Here is an 18026-nt window from a genome sequence, read left to right as displayed (position 1 = left end):
TAAGTATGTGGAGATCAAGCTTGAATACTTTTCTTAATAGAAACATTCCCAAATATGTCCTTTTTGTGTGTCTTGATTGCCTCAATATCCTTACATTATATGGTAGTGCAAATGCCCTTTTCAGTAAAATCATTTGCACAGCTACACCAGTTAGCATATTATTAGGCTTCCCACCCCTTAGTGCTATTTTTGACCTGTAGCTTCCATTTCAGATTTCCTTTAGTATATGAGAACAGATACATATTCTCATATGAGACGAACTGGACTTGGAAATGAATATTTCATTTCTATGAAATACACCACCTTCTAAATGCCTCTTTCTACCTGGTTCCATGGGTATTGATCCTGGAATATCTCCACATCTAAAATTGCTAAGAATTCCAGAGAAACAATTCCTGAGGGTCAAGTCACAAAGACTTTTAGAACAAGTGCAAACAAATACTTCCAGAAGTTCAAAAGAAGACTTTAATTCTGTTCTAATAAAGAGAAGTGATTTTTCGTTGTCACTGATTACCTTTTCTCCTTCTTTGGACAGATGGGAAATCAGTTTAACTTTTACTCCTTGGTAATGTCATTTCCTTCAGGCAATGAATTTCAAGTGATTATCATCCCAGTACAGTATAAAAAAGTAACCAAAATAACCTTTGTTTAGTGCTGGTTGAGGTTGTTAACATAGTCTGAAACAGGACCTAGTTCTCCATGACCCATAGCAAATCAGCCTACAGCACGAAGCCCGAGGTGCTCCATCCACACTTGTACCTGTGAAGCAGTCAGGCTGGGAGAGGATGCAGCCGACTGGGCGTGGTGGTGGTACTGCTGTTGCTGCTGTAGCTGCTGTAGTGGTTGCTGCTGTGCTGTTTGTAGTTTGTTTTCAGATTGTGGCAATGGCTGTATTTGGAACTTGTCTGGTTGTTCTTGCTTTACTATCAGGTTCTTCCGAAGCTGTTCAACTACTCTTTTCTACAAAGGAGGACAAAAAAGAATAAAATCTATGAGAATATTGTTCTATCTCAGCTGTATAGAAATAGGCAGCAATTATATGCCTCTGACATCTTTTCTGTAACTAGCTTATTCTAGATCTTGTTACCTCTAAAATTTACAGATTAGACAACTGAGGAGAAACCCATGGCATAAGTAACGTTTTATATCAATCTATAAAGGGAAACGGAGGCACAGATGAGAAGAAAAGCTAATGGAGGTCGCATAGCAGAGCTGAGACTCCTTGACTATTATTATTTAGTGTGCTGGGCTGGAAGGGCAGTATAACGTAGCAGTGAAAACACAACTCTGCAAACATACTGCCTCAATTCAAATTTCAGTTTTGCTACTTACCAGTTATATGATGTTGGTCAAGCCACTTAACCTATCTGTGCCTCAATTTCCTTTTCTGTAAAGATGAGGTGATTAATAATATCCTTAGGATTCTTACGAGTACCAAACTGCCCCACGTAAAGTACTCGGAACTATGAGTGGCACACACTTGGTCATTTATTTATTTTTTTTGCATCTGATAACATACATACCAGTTATGCTACAGTAATTTTTGTTAATCAAACAAACATCATGTATCTAATGGCAGTTTCAAACATTAAACAGACTTTTAAACAAAGAAACCTTGATCCCAGCACTATGCAATATACACAACAGACATTGTAAATAACTGAAACATGTAACTCATGAGCACTGCTTTGCTGGGACAGGATCTGTGAAAACACATGCATTTGCTTAGGCAGAGTAGTGTTTTAGCTATACGGGATGAAAATTTTTAATTAAGGTTTTTTGAATTTTCTGTCCTTGTTGAAATCCAAGAAAATGGTGCATTTGGAAACCTTCATTACTATAATAATACATTTCAACAAAAGGTAAGCTCCACGCGGCTATGGATTTATTTTGTTCACAACTAAACTCTGCATCTAGAACTACAGTGGCTAAGTAAATGTTCTCATTCTCTTCACATGATGTGTGAAGTGATGGAACCAAAGACCAGCAAATGGCTCAGAGAAAATATAATAACCATTTGGGGTCAGACCTGGGTTCTGACTCTCCTGCCCTAATGGCTGGAAGAAAGTATAAGCAGCACTCCTCGCCTACACTTTCAAGTGAGTTCACCAGCTGAGGTTTGTTATTTCTGACAAAAATAGATTACTGTCTTCTCATATAGATTTAAATAGAGAAGAAGTAAATGAAGATCTTTAAATAAGGGATTAAGTGAAACCATAAGGGCCGGGTTGATTTCACCTTCCTGCCTATGATTCTAACCAACATCACTACACACACTCTCTAAAGAATCCAAACCTGCAGGTTACTTCCTTGACATATTTGAACATTAAAACATTTACAAAATGGATTTTTAAAAACTTTAAGTCAATACAAAATACATTCTTGAGAAAAATTTTAATATTTTTATTACTGATTCTTTTTAGGCAATGAAAATATCACATAAAGGCCAATTTGGCGGGGCGAGGGGGGGGCAGGTCTGCTATACTTTGTACTCTGCTAGCACCACCTCTTTGAGCAGTTAAATATTAAAAAGAAAAGATGTAGAGTCCAAAGTCTTTCCAGAAACCATCTGCAGAATACTAAAAATACAAGTTAATAAAAAAATTCTTAAAAAATAACTTTCAAGTCTTCAAAACCCTATTTCTCAAGTGTAAAACTTAGGTAATTGAATAGATATAGTTTAAGAGAAGGGGAAGTAACAGTAGCGGTGGCATGGATAATCCTGAGTACCACATGTAGACTTTATTGCTTGGTGACTGCCAGAACAATAAGACATTTAACAATTAAGTAATTATTTAGAGTTGCTTTCAGTCCCCCTCCCCAACATATTAATCAGCATTAATCAAACATATTAACAAACTAGCTAAAGTACAGCATCATTCTTAGTCCCTTTACCAAAACAAAAACAAACCCCCCCCCAGTTCAAATCAGGGGGAGGAGAGAAACCAGGAGGAAATAATACAAACACAAATGTGACACCTGCCAAAAAATAAACTTTGAATAAAAACAGCACAGGAGGGCTTCCCTGGTGGTGCAGTGGTTGAGAATCTGCCTGTCAATGCAGGGGACACGGGTTCGAGCCCTGGTCTGGGAAGATCCCACATGCCGCGGAGCAACTAGCCCCGTGAGCCACAACTACTGAGCCTGCGCGTCTGAACCCTGTGCTCCACAACAAGAGAGGCCGCAATAGTGAGAGGCGCGCGCACCGCAATGAGGAGTGGCCCCCACTAGCCGCAACAAGAGAAAGCCCTGGCACAGAAACGAAGAGCCAACACAGCCATAAATAAATAAATAAAATTAAAAGAAAAAAAAAACAGCACAGGAAACTAAATAATTACTATACCAGGCACAAAAGGAAAGGGTGTTTTTCTCCTCTATAGCTGTTTTTAGGAAATACAGTGTGCTCTCCTACTTATTGCCTAACCGGGTTAAACTAGAAGCAAGAGACAAAGCTTGGAACCCACTCCCAGTGTTTTGTACAACAGAAGGGAACAGTGGGGGAAAGAACAAGAAAGGGACGCAGGCTAGAGTACTCTGAAGCCATATGGCTAGAGCAAGGTGACAACCAATCAGAACCAGAATCAGAAACGTGGGAGTCAGTGAGTCACGATGCATTCACAACTGTTCCTCCCCCAGGGCCTGAAACTAAGCGAGGAGGGGAGATGGGATCAAAATACTCGCAAACTTTCATTAGTCCTTGAGAAGAGGAAAAAAAGAAGAGAGAGAGAGCTGCGCAGACTGGACACGGGTCAGATCATATGAGGTGAGTAATGCTTTCTTTGAAAGAAGGCGCTGGCATATTTCAGAGAGCCACTCAGAAATGCATTGTCCTGGCAGTCCTTGCTGTGTTCACCAGAAGCCTAGAAGAATACCCAGAATATAGTTGTGCACGTCTATGAAATTTTTTTAAAAAATCAACGGTCAGGGGAAGCACTGTTGCCTTCTGTCAAATAAACTATTCACTGCATTTTGAAAACCAATGATCTAAAGTTAGGTGAGCTCTGCAGTGGAGGCGCTCCTTAGGTGTACAGAGACCCTGCACACTCTTTTAAGGACCAACTAATAAAGGAGAGTTGCCCGGTGCAGTAGCTGGCTTTTCTAGGCTCCACAATCCAGTCTTGTTCTAGTTCAGTCTTGCAGCTCTGGCAAATACAACAGTCACATTAACTCCAGCAGGACCCCAATCTGGGTCAGTACCAGTTCTGGGTGGCGGTGAGAGAATACAGCTATAATATTTCATAAATTTTAGCTTGTGGTATCAAGCAAAGTTCTTAAGAAGCCCCATCTCCACAGGAAGTGAGACTATATTCTTCTACCATTTCTTTGTCTTAAACAAAGAAATCATGACTTCTGCTGGTCACTGATGCAGGTTATACTGGCCTCAACAACTGGATGTTTTCAATGTTGTTCACATATAAAGGAGACCTTTAAACATAGCTAATTATCTTGGAACGTTATCCTGAAGCTTTCAGAAAAGGCTAAGTCTCACAAACTGGCCATTCATCACTCACTAACAAGTTAATGAGAGCTAAAAAAGTGGGGGGGGTAAAGCAATTACACTCCAATAAAGTTGTTAAAAAATAAAATTAAAATTAAAAGCGGGGGTGGGGAACAAAAGAAAGGAAAAAGGAAAAGCTGGAAAGAATGAAGGTAGAAGAGAGAGAGAAAAGTTAACAATTTATTACCTTCTCTCCTTAATATATTTTCTATAAACAACAGGCCAATGTGCCAGGTATCCAGAATGGCAAGTACCGCCCCCCTCAATGCATCTGTCAAGAACTGCTCCATAAACCCAGAATGGGATTCCAAGCCTCCAATTCCCTTGACATGCGCATCGCTAGGTTTCATCAGGGCTTGTTCAGGCAGAAGGGTTCACAGAGCCTCTGACACTTGAAGTCACAGTTTCTGAGACAGGTAGTCACCGTGATCAATATTGTGACATTCAGCGATACTATCAACGTGTTCACACGACAGCAAGACAGATTCCAAAAGTTTATCAGTCCGATTCAACAGAAAATCGGGTTCGTTTTTCTGCTATGGAAATCAATGATTCCAAGTGCCATGGCCTTGGTCAATACAGAAGGGAGATGGAGTGGTGGAAGAACAGCCCCTACCCCTCCAATCGAGCCACCAATTTATTTCCATCCAATCTTCACACAAATCTTAGAAAGCTTCTCTCAAAAGCAAATGCAGGGCTTCCCTGGTGGCGCAGTGGTTGACAGTCCGCATGCCAATGCAGGGGACGCGGGTTTGTGCCCCGATCCAGGAGGATCCCACGTGCCGCGGAGTGGCTGGGCCCGTGAGCCATGGCTGCCGAGCCTGTGCGTCTGGAGCCTGTGCTCCGCAATGGGAGAGGCCACAACAGTGAGAGGCCCACATACCGCAAAAAAAAAAAAAAAAAAAAGCAAATGCAGGCACAAGCCCTGTCCTCCACAACTGGACGCTGGTGCTTCAAGGCTCCGTTTTTCCACACAGTCACTCAGCTTGCTTGTGTTCCACTCAGCATTATCTGTTCTTGAATCAATTATGAGAGGGCCACATCCACCCAGACATCTTCCTACACAGTACTGCCTTAAAAATTCATCCTTGTTTCCTCCATGATCAACCACACAATCAGAAAATATAACCTCCCCCCCTCATACCAGAAACTGGTAGACTTGTAACTTGTCACAAATCCAGAAAGTCAAGAACAAACCCTACCCATCTTCATACCTAAAATGCAATGAAAAATCTTTCCAGGTCTTCAGACTCACCAATTGCCCAAATGAAATCAGGGATACTACATTTTTTGTGTGCATAAAAACTAACATGGAGGGCTTCCCTGGTAGCGCAGTGGTTGAGAGTCCGCCTGCCGATGCAGGGGACGCGGGTTCGTGCCCCGGTCCGGGAGGATCCCACATGCCGCGGAGCGGCTGGGCCCGTGAGCCATCGCCGCTGGGCCTGCGCGTCCGGAGCCTGTGCTCCGCAACGGGAGAGGCCACAACGGTGAGAGGCCCGCGTACCACCAAAAAAAAAAAAAAAAAAAAAAAAAAAAAAAAAACTAACATGGGGAAATTTACATTTCTTAATAAAATCCGAATTTACCCAAAGAGAAGAGAGGAGAAAAATAACCTTTCTACTGTCCAACTGAAAGTCAACCAACTGTTTTTATAAGTAACACCAATATTCAACAACACTGAAGATACAGGAAAGAGATTACATGAGTCTTCAGAATACTGCCTCATAATTATCCTCTAAACAATAGGGTATGTTACTGGCATAACATTAATGACAAAATTACAATCCAGAGTAAAAGGTATGTGCTGTTTAAAGAAAACAGAAAATTAAGTGAAGATGCCACCATTTTATGAACAAAGACACAGGAACAAGAAGCAATAAACTCAAAATAAGCTCCTTCTTGATGTGATATATTACTGAAATTCAATGAGAGAATATGTACTGAAGTTATCAGAGGGAATGTTTAGGGGAGACACACAGGATAGAATTCTGACAGGAGAGTAGGAGGAAAAATATCGGTGGCAGCATCTATAAAAATATACTTAGGGGAATTTCCTGGCAGTCCAGTGGCTAGGACTCAGGACTTTCATTGCCAGGGCCCAGGTTCAATCCTGGGTCAGGGAACAAGCTGCGTGGCATGGCCAAAAAAAAAAAAAGTGTGTGTGTGTGTGTGTATACACACACACACACACACATATACATGCATATTTAGATAAAAATAACTGTTTCATTCATTTTGTAAGGCACTAGAAGGTTTTCCCCCAAACTCTCCAATATTCAGTTTCAGGGTTAGAATTAGACAAATAGCTTCTAACCTTATAAGCCTTATTTAAAAGGAATATATTCTTGAAAAACACTACCTGTTTGACAGAGCAGCATCTACAACCTCGTCTTATACAGTGAACTGTGTATGTTGTCTTCTAAAGAGGATTTGTTTGGTCATAGAGAGCTGGGAACATAGTTATGTTATAGTTCTTCACAAGGTGTCATGGAATTTGAACAGTACAATTTAGATGAATTAAGGAACAGCAGCAGTTGGAATTATCAGGGTTTTTTTTTTCATTAAAGTTCAAAATTCTCTACATGTATGCTTAACAGATGGTGGAGAATGCATAAGTCATGCTACTGATTAGACTCTGGCTTCTTTAATTAAAAAAATATTGTTTGGGGTTTACTCTTCCTTCAAAATACACACACACACACGCACACACACATACACACGCTGATATGTACATCAATAGGTTTTACATCCCATCTCCACAGGAGATTAGACCTTTTATTCATATCAATGGGATTTATATCCCATTTCCATTGGGGATTAGACCCTTTATTTGACAGCCTGATTGAAATGCAGTTTACTTTTTTCTTATTTAGCTCATTCACGCTCTAATAGATAAACTCAACCCCACCTTCCCCCAACTCCTTATGCATGACTATAAAGGACTGCTAAGACTGCTATAGTCAAATTCTGTCTAAATCGAGGAACCCTTCTAAGAACCTGGGGACTGTCTTTAATTTGCATCAAACAAGAAAAAGTGTAGCTGTTTACTCAAGAGAGATGGGTCCCTGGAGAACTACAGTGCTTCAATATGTAACCTACCCAGATGCTAGGACAAAATAGTACCAACACAGAGACAGACTAAAAAAGAGCACTGCATGCTGGGAATGGTAGTTGTAATATATTTCTCTATAATAAAAGACGAACGAAGCCAAAATCAGGACCCAGTTTGCTTGCATTTAAGTTCTCCATGTTTCTTTGAAGTACTAAGCTATACTGTCCTGCTTGCTTCAGAAAGATGTTGAAGATCAAATGAATTAATGGTAGGGAGCGCTTAGGAAATTGTTGAGGGCAATGTGAAAATCAGAGATGATAACCCATAAAAAATACAATTTCTCTAGTGTGAATTTTCAGCTAAGAGCAGCAGCTAATTAAATGTGACTTTTCAATGTCAATTATCTTTCTTTTTTTTCCAAATTAAAAAAAAATTTTATTTATTTATTTATTTATTTATTTATGGCTGTGTTGGGTCTTCGTTTCTGTGGGTGGGCTTTCTCTAGTTGCAGCGAGCGGGGTCCACTCTTCATCGCGGTGCACGGGCCTCTCACTGTCGTGGCCTCTTTTGTTGCGGAGCACAAGCTCCAGATGTGAAGGCTCAGTAGTTGTGGCTCACGGGCCTAGTTGCTCCACGTCATATGGGATCTTCCCAGACCAGGGCTCGAACCCGTGTCCCCTGCATTGGCAGGCAGATTCTCAACCACTGCGCCACCAGGGAAGCCCCTCAATTATCTTTCAATCATTTTATTTTTAACACCTAGTCAAACATTTTATGTTTGTTCAAACCTCGTTTTTTTTTTAAACGAGAATCACCAAAAAAAGTACAATTAAGAAAGAATGCTACCTGTTGCCTTTTTATCTCATAAATCAAGGTTATTAGGGAATATTTTCCTGTGTAGAAATCTAGGTATGGCCCAGATTTCTTATACCTCCATTAGTGGTTCAGGGCCATATTCTGAATGCATAAAATAGATGTCCAATTTAAATGTAGCCTGACCCAGCAAAGACCCTAAATACAGTAATGAGAACAGCAGAAAAAAACATAAGAACCATTTATAATCTGCGCAATTTAGCTGTTTGCTAATATAGAAAAGTGTCTGAATCACTGTTTGTACCACAGTGAGATATGACACAAAGGCTATTAATTTGTAAATTAAACTCCAGTTCAGTAAAATGCATGGCCCTCTGTAACTATCTGTTACAAACCTGCACATACCACCAGCTTGTCATTCATCATTCCATGGCTCTACCCCCCAACTTAAAAAGCAGCATTGCCTTGTTAATGTCAGAGCTGTCCCATACACTATAGAAATTCTCTCACTGCTCTGCCCTGAAGCTGTTATGGTTTTCCTCACAAAAGAAATATGATTGGAAATGGCTGCACAGTAGCTGTCCCTGACAAGTTGGATATGAAAATACAATTTAAGCACAATAATGATCCTAAAATGGGGGGAGGGAAAAGGAAGAAGAAAACCAAAAACCTGTATTATTTTACAAAATACTGCTCAGATACAACAGATTGTTTTGCTTACTCCAAGCCCTGGGTACACTGGAGATAATGTAGAAAGCCCTCTTTTCACAGAAACATAAGACATAATCAGATTCTGGGAGAGGTAAATATAATAGATTATCTAACCAAATTCTACACAGAATACACGAACTAAGTCATGGATCAATCATTTCCAAAGGCAAGGATATATTTTAACAATCCTCAATTCTGCAGTTTTTGCTTAAAAGAGAGAAAAAAGACAGACAACAGTATTAGAACAATATACTGTGTCAGGCAGGATATATCAGGTAGAAAATATTTTTTTATAAAATGTAATGTTTACCTTACGTTTAAACAAAAGTAGGTCTTATAAATCACTAAACACTGATATTCTGAATAAGTATTTTAACAAAAGTACAACCTGAACAATACTCATGATGCTTAAAAACATGTTTTTTATCACCTGCCATAATAGGATAAACACGTAGATTAAAAGGTTCCAAAGCTACTGAATGAATATCTTTTAATTTCACAAAAAGTATTCAGCATTTCAGTAGTTTATCACCAAGTACTTGTTACAATCGCTTAAAGAAAAAAAATGAACAGTGTTACATATTTACTTTCTGACAAGACCCCACATAAAACAACAGAGGAAGCAATTCTATCACCTACGTAGGCTGCCAAGATGAGGGATAGTCAACTTCAAGGGATTGGACCTTCCAAGACACGTGACAGAGGATGATTTGCACTACTTTGTAGTTAGTCTGAGTTTTCTGCATCAGAAAGAGAAGAAACCTGAACTCATCTTTCAGAGCAGGTTTGATTTTTTGTTTTAAACTGTCAGTACTAGAAATATTACTAAAGAGAGAGAGCTTCAGCAATATAGGAAAAAAAAGCATGAACAAAGCATTTTGTTAAAAATTTTAAATTTTTATTAAATCTGAGGTGTGAAGAAAAACATTTTTCATAGGTTATGAAAATTACTAAATCCAATTCACAAATCTCTACACAAATATTTCAGGTCTTTACACACACACACATACACACGCAAGCACATACTCTAACTTTCAGAAAAGATGGAATGGCCACAGTAAAAATGATTTATTTTTATCTTCTTTTAGCATATTTTTTAGTACTGAAGGTGTAGTTACTCTTTACTGTACTGTTCTCCAGTTTCCACATCCAAGAAAATTACTGAGGTGCAGCGCCAAGAGAAGAGGACATTGTACTGAACATAAGATACGTCCCCCCTTTTTTTAAAAATAGACAATTTTTTAAATTGTAGCCTGCTTTTCATTTTTATATTTTATTTTATTTTTTTAATTTATTTTTCACTGAAGTATAGTTGATATACTATATAAGTGTACAATACAGTGATTCACAATTTGTAAAGGTTATATTCCATTTAAAGTTATTATAAAATATTTGCTATATTCCCCGTGTTGTACAATATATTCTTGTAGCTTATTTTATACCTAATAGTTTGTACCTCTTAATTCCCACCCCTATATTGCCCCTCCCCCCTTCCCTCTTCTTACTGGTAACCACTAGTTTGTTCTCTGTATCTGTGATAGACTTAAATTTTTTTTTTTTTTCTCGGTATGCGGGCCTCTCACTGTTGTGGCCTCTCCCGTTGCGGAGCACAGGCTCCGGACGCGCAGGCTCAGCGGCCATGGCTCACGGGCCCAGCCGCTCCGCGGCATGTGGGATCCTCCCGGACCGGGGCACGAACCCGTGTCCCCTGTATCGGCAGGCAGACTCTCAACCACTGTGCCACCAGGGAAGCCCCTAGACTTTATTTTTTAAAGCAATTTTAAGTTCACAGTAAAACTGAGTGGAAAGGGACTTCCCTGGTGACGCAGTGGTTAAGAATCCTCCTGCCAATGCAGGGGGCACAGGTTTGAGCCCTGGTCCGGGAAGATCCCACATGCCACGAAGCGACTAAGCCCGTGCGCCACAACTACTGAGCCTGCACTCTAGAGTCCACAAGCCACAACGACTGAGCCCGTGAGCCACAACGACTGAGCCCGTGAGCCACAACTACTGAGCCCACAAGCCACAACTACTGAAGCCCACGCGCCTAGAGCCCGTGCTCCACAACAAGAGAAGCCACCGCAATGAGAAGCCTGTGCACTGCAGCAAAGAGCAGCCCCTGCTCGCCGCCAACTAGAGAAAGCCCGTGCCCAGCAATGAAGACCCAACGCAGCCAAAAATCAATCTATTTGAAAAAGACAATGATGATATAATCACTGCACACCTATTAAAACAGCTAAAAAAAAAAAACTGAGTGGAAAGTACAGAGAATTCCCACATAGCCCCTGCTCCACCACCCACAGTCTCCCTATCAGCAGTCCATCAGAACGGAACATTTGCTAAAACTGATGAACCTGTGTTGGCACATCAGTATCACCCCCAATCCATAGTTTACACTAGAGTTCACTCTTCTTTTAAAAATTGAAGGATAGTTTATTTACAGTGTTGTGTTAGTCTCTAGTGTACAGCAAAGTGATTCGGATATACATATATATATTCTTTTTCATATCCTTTTCCAATATAGGTTATTACAAGATACTGAATATAGTTCCCTGTGCTCTACAGTAGGACCTTGTTGTCATCTATTTTACATATAGTATTTGAATCTGCTAATCCCAAGCCCCTAATTAATCCCCCCCTTTCCCCTTTGATAACCGCAAGTTTGTCTTCTCTGCCTGGGAGTCTGTTTGTGTTTTGTAAATAAATTCATTTGTATCTTTTTTTTTTTAGATTCCACATATAAGTGATACCATATGATATTTGTCTTCGTCTGATTTACTTCACTTAGCATGATAATCTCTAGGTCCATCCACGTTGCTGCAAATCATATTATTTCATTCTTTTTTATGGCCGAGTAATATTCCATATATATATATATATATATATGTATATATACATGTACACCACATCGTTTTTATCCATTCATCTGTCAGTGGATGTTCAGGCTGCTTCCATATCTTTTTGGTTATTGTAGATAGTGCTGCTATGAACACACTGGGGTGCATTATCTTTTCAAATTAGAGTTTTCTCTGGATATATGCCCAGGACTGGGATTGCTGGATCATATGGTAGCTCTATTTTTAGTTTCTTAAGGAACCTCCATACTGTTCTCAATAGCGGCTGCACCAATTTACATTTCTACTAACAGTATAGGAGGGTTTAGGGTTCACTCTTAATGCTGTACATTCTATGGATTTTGACAAATGTACAATGACATGTATCCACCATTGCAGTATCATATGGAATAGTTTCATTGTCCTAAAAATCCTCTGTGCTCTGTGTATTCATCTCTCCCTTGCCCAACCTCTGGCATCCACTGATCATTTAACTGTCTCTATAATTCTGCCTTTTCCAGAATGTCATATGTAGCCTTTTCAAATTGGCTTCTTTCACTTAGAAATACATATTTGTCCTTCCATGTCTTTTCATGGCTTGATAGCTCATTCTTTTTACCCCTGTATAATATTCCATTGTCTGAATATACCACAGTAGTCTCGATTTTTAGATACAGTCTAATGCGGCAGCTGGTGAGTTCTACAATGACTACAATAAAAACAGCAGCAATAGTATCGAATAGATATCACCTGCCAGGTAAGACACTAAGGCTCTGAGCATCTAAGTGACTTGACCTAGGTCTCAAGTTATGGGCAGAGTCAGACTTAGAAGTTCTAGTTCCTGGTATCTAATTTCTTATCTTTCCCCTCCCCCCATTATTTTACTTGCTGGTAAGGACTTGAAGCTCTCACATCTATATACTGTATAATATGGCAAGCCACAAAAGCACCTAGTAAAAAACCTTAAAAAAAAATACCCGCCCTCCATCCCATTCTGCTTTTAGGAAAAATAAGTAGAGAGGCAGTATAGTGCAGCAAAAAATAATTCAAACGGTCAAGAAATCTGGGTTCTGGTCACATATCTGTCACTACACTAGTTTTGTGACCTTGAGTAAGTTATTTACCTGATCTTGGTCTCAGTTTCTCCACTCAGTTTTCAATATTCTCTTCTGTTAAAATTCTGTGAATCTCTAAACAACAAGAATACAATCTCTTGATCTTTACTTTCCACCTCTATAAGCACAGTACACAGAAATCTACTAGCGCTCACAATGATGATCTTGACACACTACAAAGAAGCTAAATCATTAAAGAATAGTTTCATTCAGGGATTAAAAATTCACATGAACAGGGTTCAAGCAGGTAATGCATGTGAATGAAGCAGGCCAGCTATGAGACAATAGAGAGTGATGGGAACTAAAGTCAACTGGAGAGGGAATGACCTGTCTAAAGGCACTAATGTAAGGATTGCTTTTAACATTGTGAAAATATCTTTGTTACTTAGATTAAGCCCATGGGTTACCAGTTTTCAACCTCTAGGCAGTAACTACATTCACTGAACTGTAGCTCCTAGGAGAGGAATCAGTCATCACTTAGGAATATTTTCAACAATAAAAGGTGAGTCAAAAAAGAATTTCAGATAACCAGAAAATTCAAATGGCTTTCCTGTTAAGCAAAATCTTAGCATTGTTAAACAGCTGGGTTGTGACTTTAGTGGGAAGAAGCACAGACATAAAAGCAAGTGATAAATGGGTATTAAGAAAAATATGGTAAGATAAAATATCTTAAGATATGAGAGACAATATACAAAATATAAAAGAATAAAAAATTTAGTAATATGTTCCATAATTGTGCCAATTTTATCCAAATAGTTTAAAGTACCTTACAGACAATTTAACCTCCTCCCATCATGTAACACCGATGTAAGAATGAGCTAGAATCAGTTTCTCTACCACCCAACCGTAGCTGTCCCTAGGGCTGAAGAAAGCAGCTGTTTAAACAGCCACACTGTAGAGGTCAGAAAAATGAAAACTACCTTGTTGAAGCTGTCCAGGGAATTACAGAAAGCAAAACATAATCATCAGACTTGGAATCCAACCAGAACACTAGAAACAACTCCTACACTTAACTGGTTCTTGTTTCTGAGTACTGGGGATTTTTCAAAATCACTTAGTTTACATGATTAAAGAAAAGGAACTTATGTTATAAACATACGTATTCATTAATAATTTTTCAAGAATCTTACTTTCTGAGTGAACCCTAAATGAAAAATGATGATACCATTTTCACAAACATTTCCCTAATAGTGTGATTTTTTTTAGCTTAAACAATCATACGTTTATATAGCACTTTCTAGTTGTAAATTTTCACACCCTCTTATCAAATAAGATTCTCACAACTACATGGGGTGAATTAAGGCAACTGTCTTTGATTCAGACAGGGAAACTGAGGTGACTGACGACTAACCAAAAGTTACGCAGTTACCTAACAGTAAAAAGGGCACTAGAATATGGAATCCCTCTCCTCTGGAAAACTAGTCTGTTTTTCTTTTGTGCTGAGTCTAGTTTCACTTGCTCATAGGGTTCCTGCCATGTGCAGAGGGCTCGCACCCGGCACTCCTCACCAAAGCTCCCAGTGCGAAAAGCTGGAAAACTAGTCTGAATGAAGCTCTGTTCACTGAACAAAGAGCTGGAGCTCATTTGTCTGAGCCAATACTTCTGGGGCCAACAGGAGGTTGGATGATATCCAAGTGGACTGACTAAATGTAGAGTATACTGGTGTGGGGAGCTCGGCCAGGGGGAGAGATGTCCTTTGTTGGACATCCGTCTCTAGATATAGTTAACTGTCTGGAAACAAAGACAGACTGTCAAAAGCCAAGGAAGAAGAATAACCTGTGCAACAAACTGAAGGGGCCAAGCAGGAGAGGAGCCTGAGGATGCGGTCAGGTAGGAATTGGGACAGCCGGAGATGAAGCATGGATGGCTTGAGAGCTGGGTCTGGAGCAAATTATACCAAGAGTGACCATCCTAAGGCAAATTTCCTATAAGCTCTGAGCACCAGAAGGGCTGAGAACGTTCTTAAAGGGACTGGGCAGTGCTGGATAACTTGCTCCAAAATGCCAGAGAGACTGTATTTCTATCATCAAAGATATTCTCTCTGGCAACTGAGGAGGGATACACGCTGGAGCCAACACAACAAGAATGATACGCTTCCTCATCTATGGAGTATGATGGACCATTTTAAGATTCTGTTGCTAACCTTCTACCTCAAGCCAAAAACTTCAATTCTGGAACAATGACTTCAATTTAATAAATGTAATGGATGCTGGCAACATTTAGACTGGTAAAATAGTGGGTTCCAGTATTTAAGGGAGTAAATCACAGCAAACTTTACATACCAGCCACTAATATAAAGCTGGATTTAAAATTTTTATTCACTAACAGATTTATCCTACTGCCATAAAAACTATACAGCTATTTTGCTTTTAAAGTAGAGCACAGATGAGCAAAACCCATATGCAAAGGGGCTGGGGAAATAACATTATAAACCACACAGAGAGGTTTTAAAATCAGCCTCCCTGCTTTCAGAGCCGCTGCTAGGAATCCTGGCTGCCCCTCCCTCACCGCCATGCAAGACCAGGGCTCAGTCAATAAGACTGCTGTGCAAGTGACACAGCCATCACTTCTGCTTAGTCTCCACAGGCCTAATGTATGTGATGCTGAATTTACTTATCTCAGTAGGCTGCACAGCCTCGCCAGGAATGGTTATATTTTAGACTTTGTAAGAAAAAGATGTCAGGGGTTTTGTTGTTGTGGCATCATTCTGCAACACCTTATTTCAACTCTGCGCTGAGCTAGCAAAAGCACTCAATCAACTCGGCTCCATAATCCAGCTCCACTTACCCTTCAGATGTTCCAGTAGCAGGATGAATTCGCAATACTCACTGGCAACGTGACATACTAGTACACAGATTTGTCCACTCATCACACCCTTTGAATGTCTCCTTGGTCCTTCTCTGTCCTTGTACCTCCAAGCTGTCATTTTCCTTTCTAAATATTTCCTGTGATATTTTCATCCAAAGGAACTAAGGCTCTAACTCCATCTCGAGCCCACTGAAATGTGTGTAATAAGAATCTCTGCAATATGGACATCCCGGGAGAAAAACCCATCAGACGGTATTTGGGCTTTCTACAGCCTACTCTGCTTAGATGCTGAGAATGAGAAGAGACGGTTGTTTCCATCCCCTTTAAAAGAACCCAGTTGATTTAAGAGTGGTTGTAAGGGCAAGCACGACAGACTTGGAGAAAGCAAGGGTATTGGTCGTCTGAGGCATACAGTGGAATGGACCTACTCGTGTGCAGGCTGTCAGCCTTGCCACTAATCAGAAGGGGGAAAGCATCTTTAGGAAAAGAAAATGGAACAAATTGAGTGGAAAAGAAGAAGTGACACAAAAGCACAATGTTTAACAAGGAGCTTTTCTTGATGGTTGAAGGTGCTCCTTTCCTGAGACTTCCTGTAATAGGAAGGAATCATTCCTACACAGGGGTGCATACCTATACTTCACAGGGTGTTTGTTTGTGTGACAGTTATACTGTCATAATTTTAGATGGTTAAACCTCTGCCCCAGGGTTTATAAAAGATCAGAGCACTTGTCACTCTTGGTGCAGGTAGAGTGAGATAGAGTAGTTGAGCAGTTCATTTTTCTTTATAATTACACTCCATTAACCTTCCACATGAGAGTTCCCCTGTGCCTCCATACCAGCAGCACCAACTGGCTGCATTTGATAAGGCTCTACAGAGTCTGCAAGACCAGCACATGCAACAAAAGGAACACTTTAATACTGCAGACTTAAGCAGAAGCTGAATGCAGCTCTGCAGCTCCTCTACTTATTGGCACACATATTCAGCTCAATTATACATGTGTAGACAAAAACAAACCAAAACCGTAAAGTCTTGAAACCAGCAAACAGATGATGGGAGCTTATTCAAACCAAAAGTGATTCAAAATCTTCTGATAATCTTTACAATATTAAAACCCCAAATTTATTACTATTTTTCTAACCTTTGATAATGTGGCATCCTATAAGAAATGTACTCAATATACTAAAGCTTACAGGGTGACACAATCACTGGGTGATCTGTATTACAGTTGGATCACTTTGGTGTCTACAAGGTGCATGTTGTGAAGGTAATTTACTCAAGTATTTCTCCTTAGGTATCTCTCAGTAACTCATTAAAAAAATTGGTTAAGGGCTTCCCTGGTGGCGCAGTGGTTGAGAGTCCACCTGCCGATGCAGGGGGACACGGGTTTGTGCCCCAGTCTGGGAAGATCCCGCATGCCGCGGAGCGTCTAGGCCCGTGAGCCACGGCCGCTGAGCCTGCGCACCCGGAGCCTGTGCTCCGCAACGGGAGAGACCACAACAGTGAGAGGCACGCGTACCGGAAAAAAAAAAAAAAAAATTGGTTAAGAACTAGCACTAAGTCTATCCTTATCCTCCTTGACAGTGCACATATAACTGATTTTCCTTTTCCCTTTTTTGAGAGAGAGAGAGAAAAGAGACCTACCCCATTAATAATGCATTCTCCTGCAGTTTTTAATGCAGTGCCCTGAACGCTTCTTTCCATCCATAGATTAGTGCTCCTACCCTGAGCAAAGACCAGGTGGTACATGCTTGAGCAGATAAAACAAAAGCCAGTTTGCGAAATAGGTGCGGGCACAATTAATCTTGAATAGGTTCCCAATTACTGGGGAAACAAAAAGCAGCCAAATGTATACCTCTGCTCTAACCAATGGCATCCACAGCCCTCACAGCATCTCAGAAAAGGTTTCCACCATTGTAGTTTGTGTTTTTGGATACATCCCTAACCACAGTGACCTAAGGAAGGTCAACAGGTACCTTGACAATGCTACTCACTACTAACTCGCTTTCTTTGGCAAATGTATGCACTGAGAGTGTTGGTCTATGGTAAGTGTAATCTGACAATCAGAAAATTTAAGTACAAGAATTCAGTGGTACAGCATTTTCTTCATCAAATGTTACATTTAAAACACTTTTCTAGAGATATAAACTACAGCAAAACCTTGTTTTGAAAATTAATGAGATACTTAGTACTTCTG

The 18026-nt window shown here is 40.1% G+C and overlaps 1 protein-coding gene across 6 annotated transcripts in view; it reads right to left on the bottom strand.

Moving 5' to 3' along the window:
- Positions 1–18026, bottom strand: part of PHF21A (PHD finger protein 21A) — a 191174-nt gene that overhangs the window by 51316 nt on the left and 121832 nt on the right. For all 6 annotated transcript variants that reach the window (XM_060159325.1, XM_060159329.1, XM_060159323.1 and 3 more), the window contains one exon: positions 760–960. In XM_060159325.1, the coding sequence (XP_060015308.1) occupies positions 760–960 (201 nt within the window). The remainder of the gene's footprint in view (positions 1–759; positions 961–18026) is intronic.

This window comes from Lagenorhynchus albirostris, chromosome 9 (assembly GCF_949774975.1).
Source record: "Lagenorhynchus albirostris chromosome 9, mLagAlb1.1, whole genome shotgun sequence".
In the NCBI taxonomy this organism is placed as follows: Eukaryota; Metazoa; Chordata; class Mammalia; order Artiodactyla; family Delphinidae; genus Lagenorhynchus; species Lagenorhynchus albirostris.
This window is presented reverse-complemented; position numbering and strand designations above follow the sequence as displayed.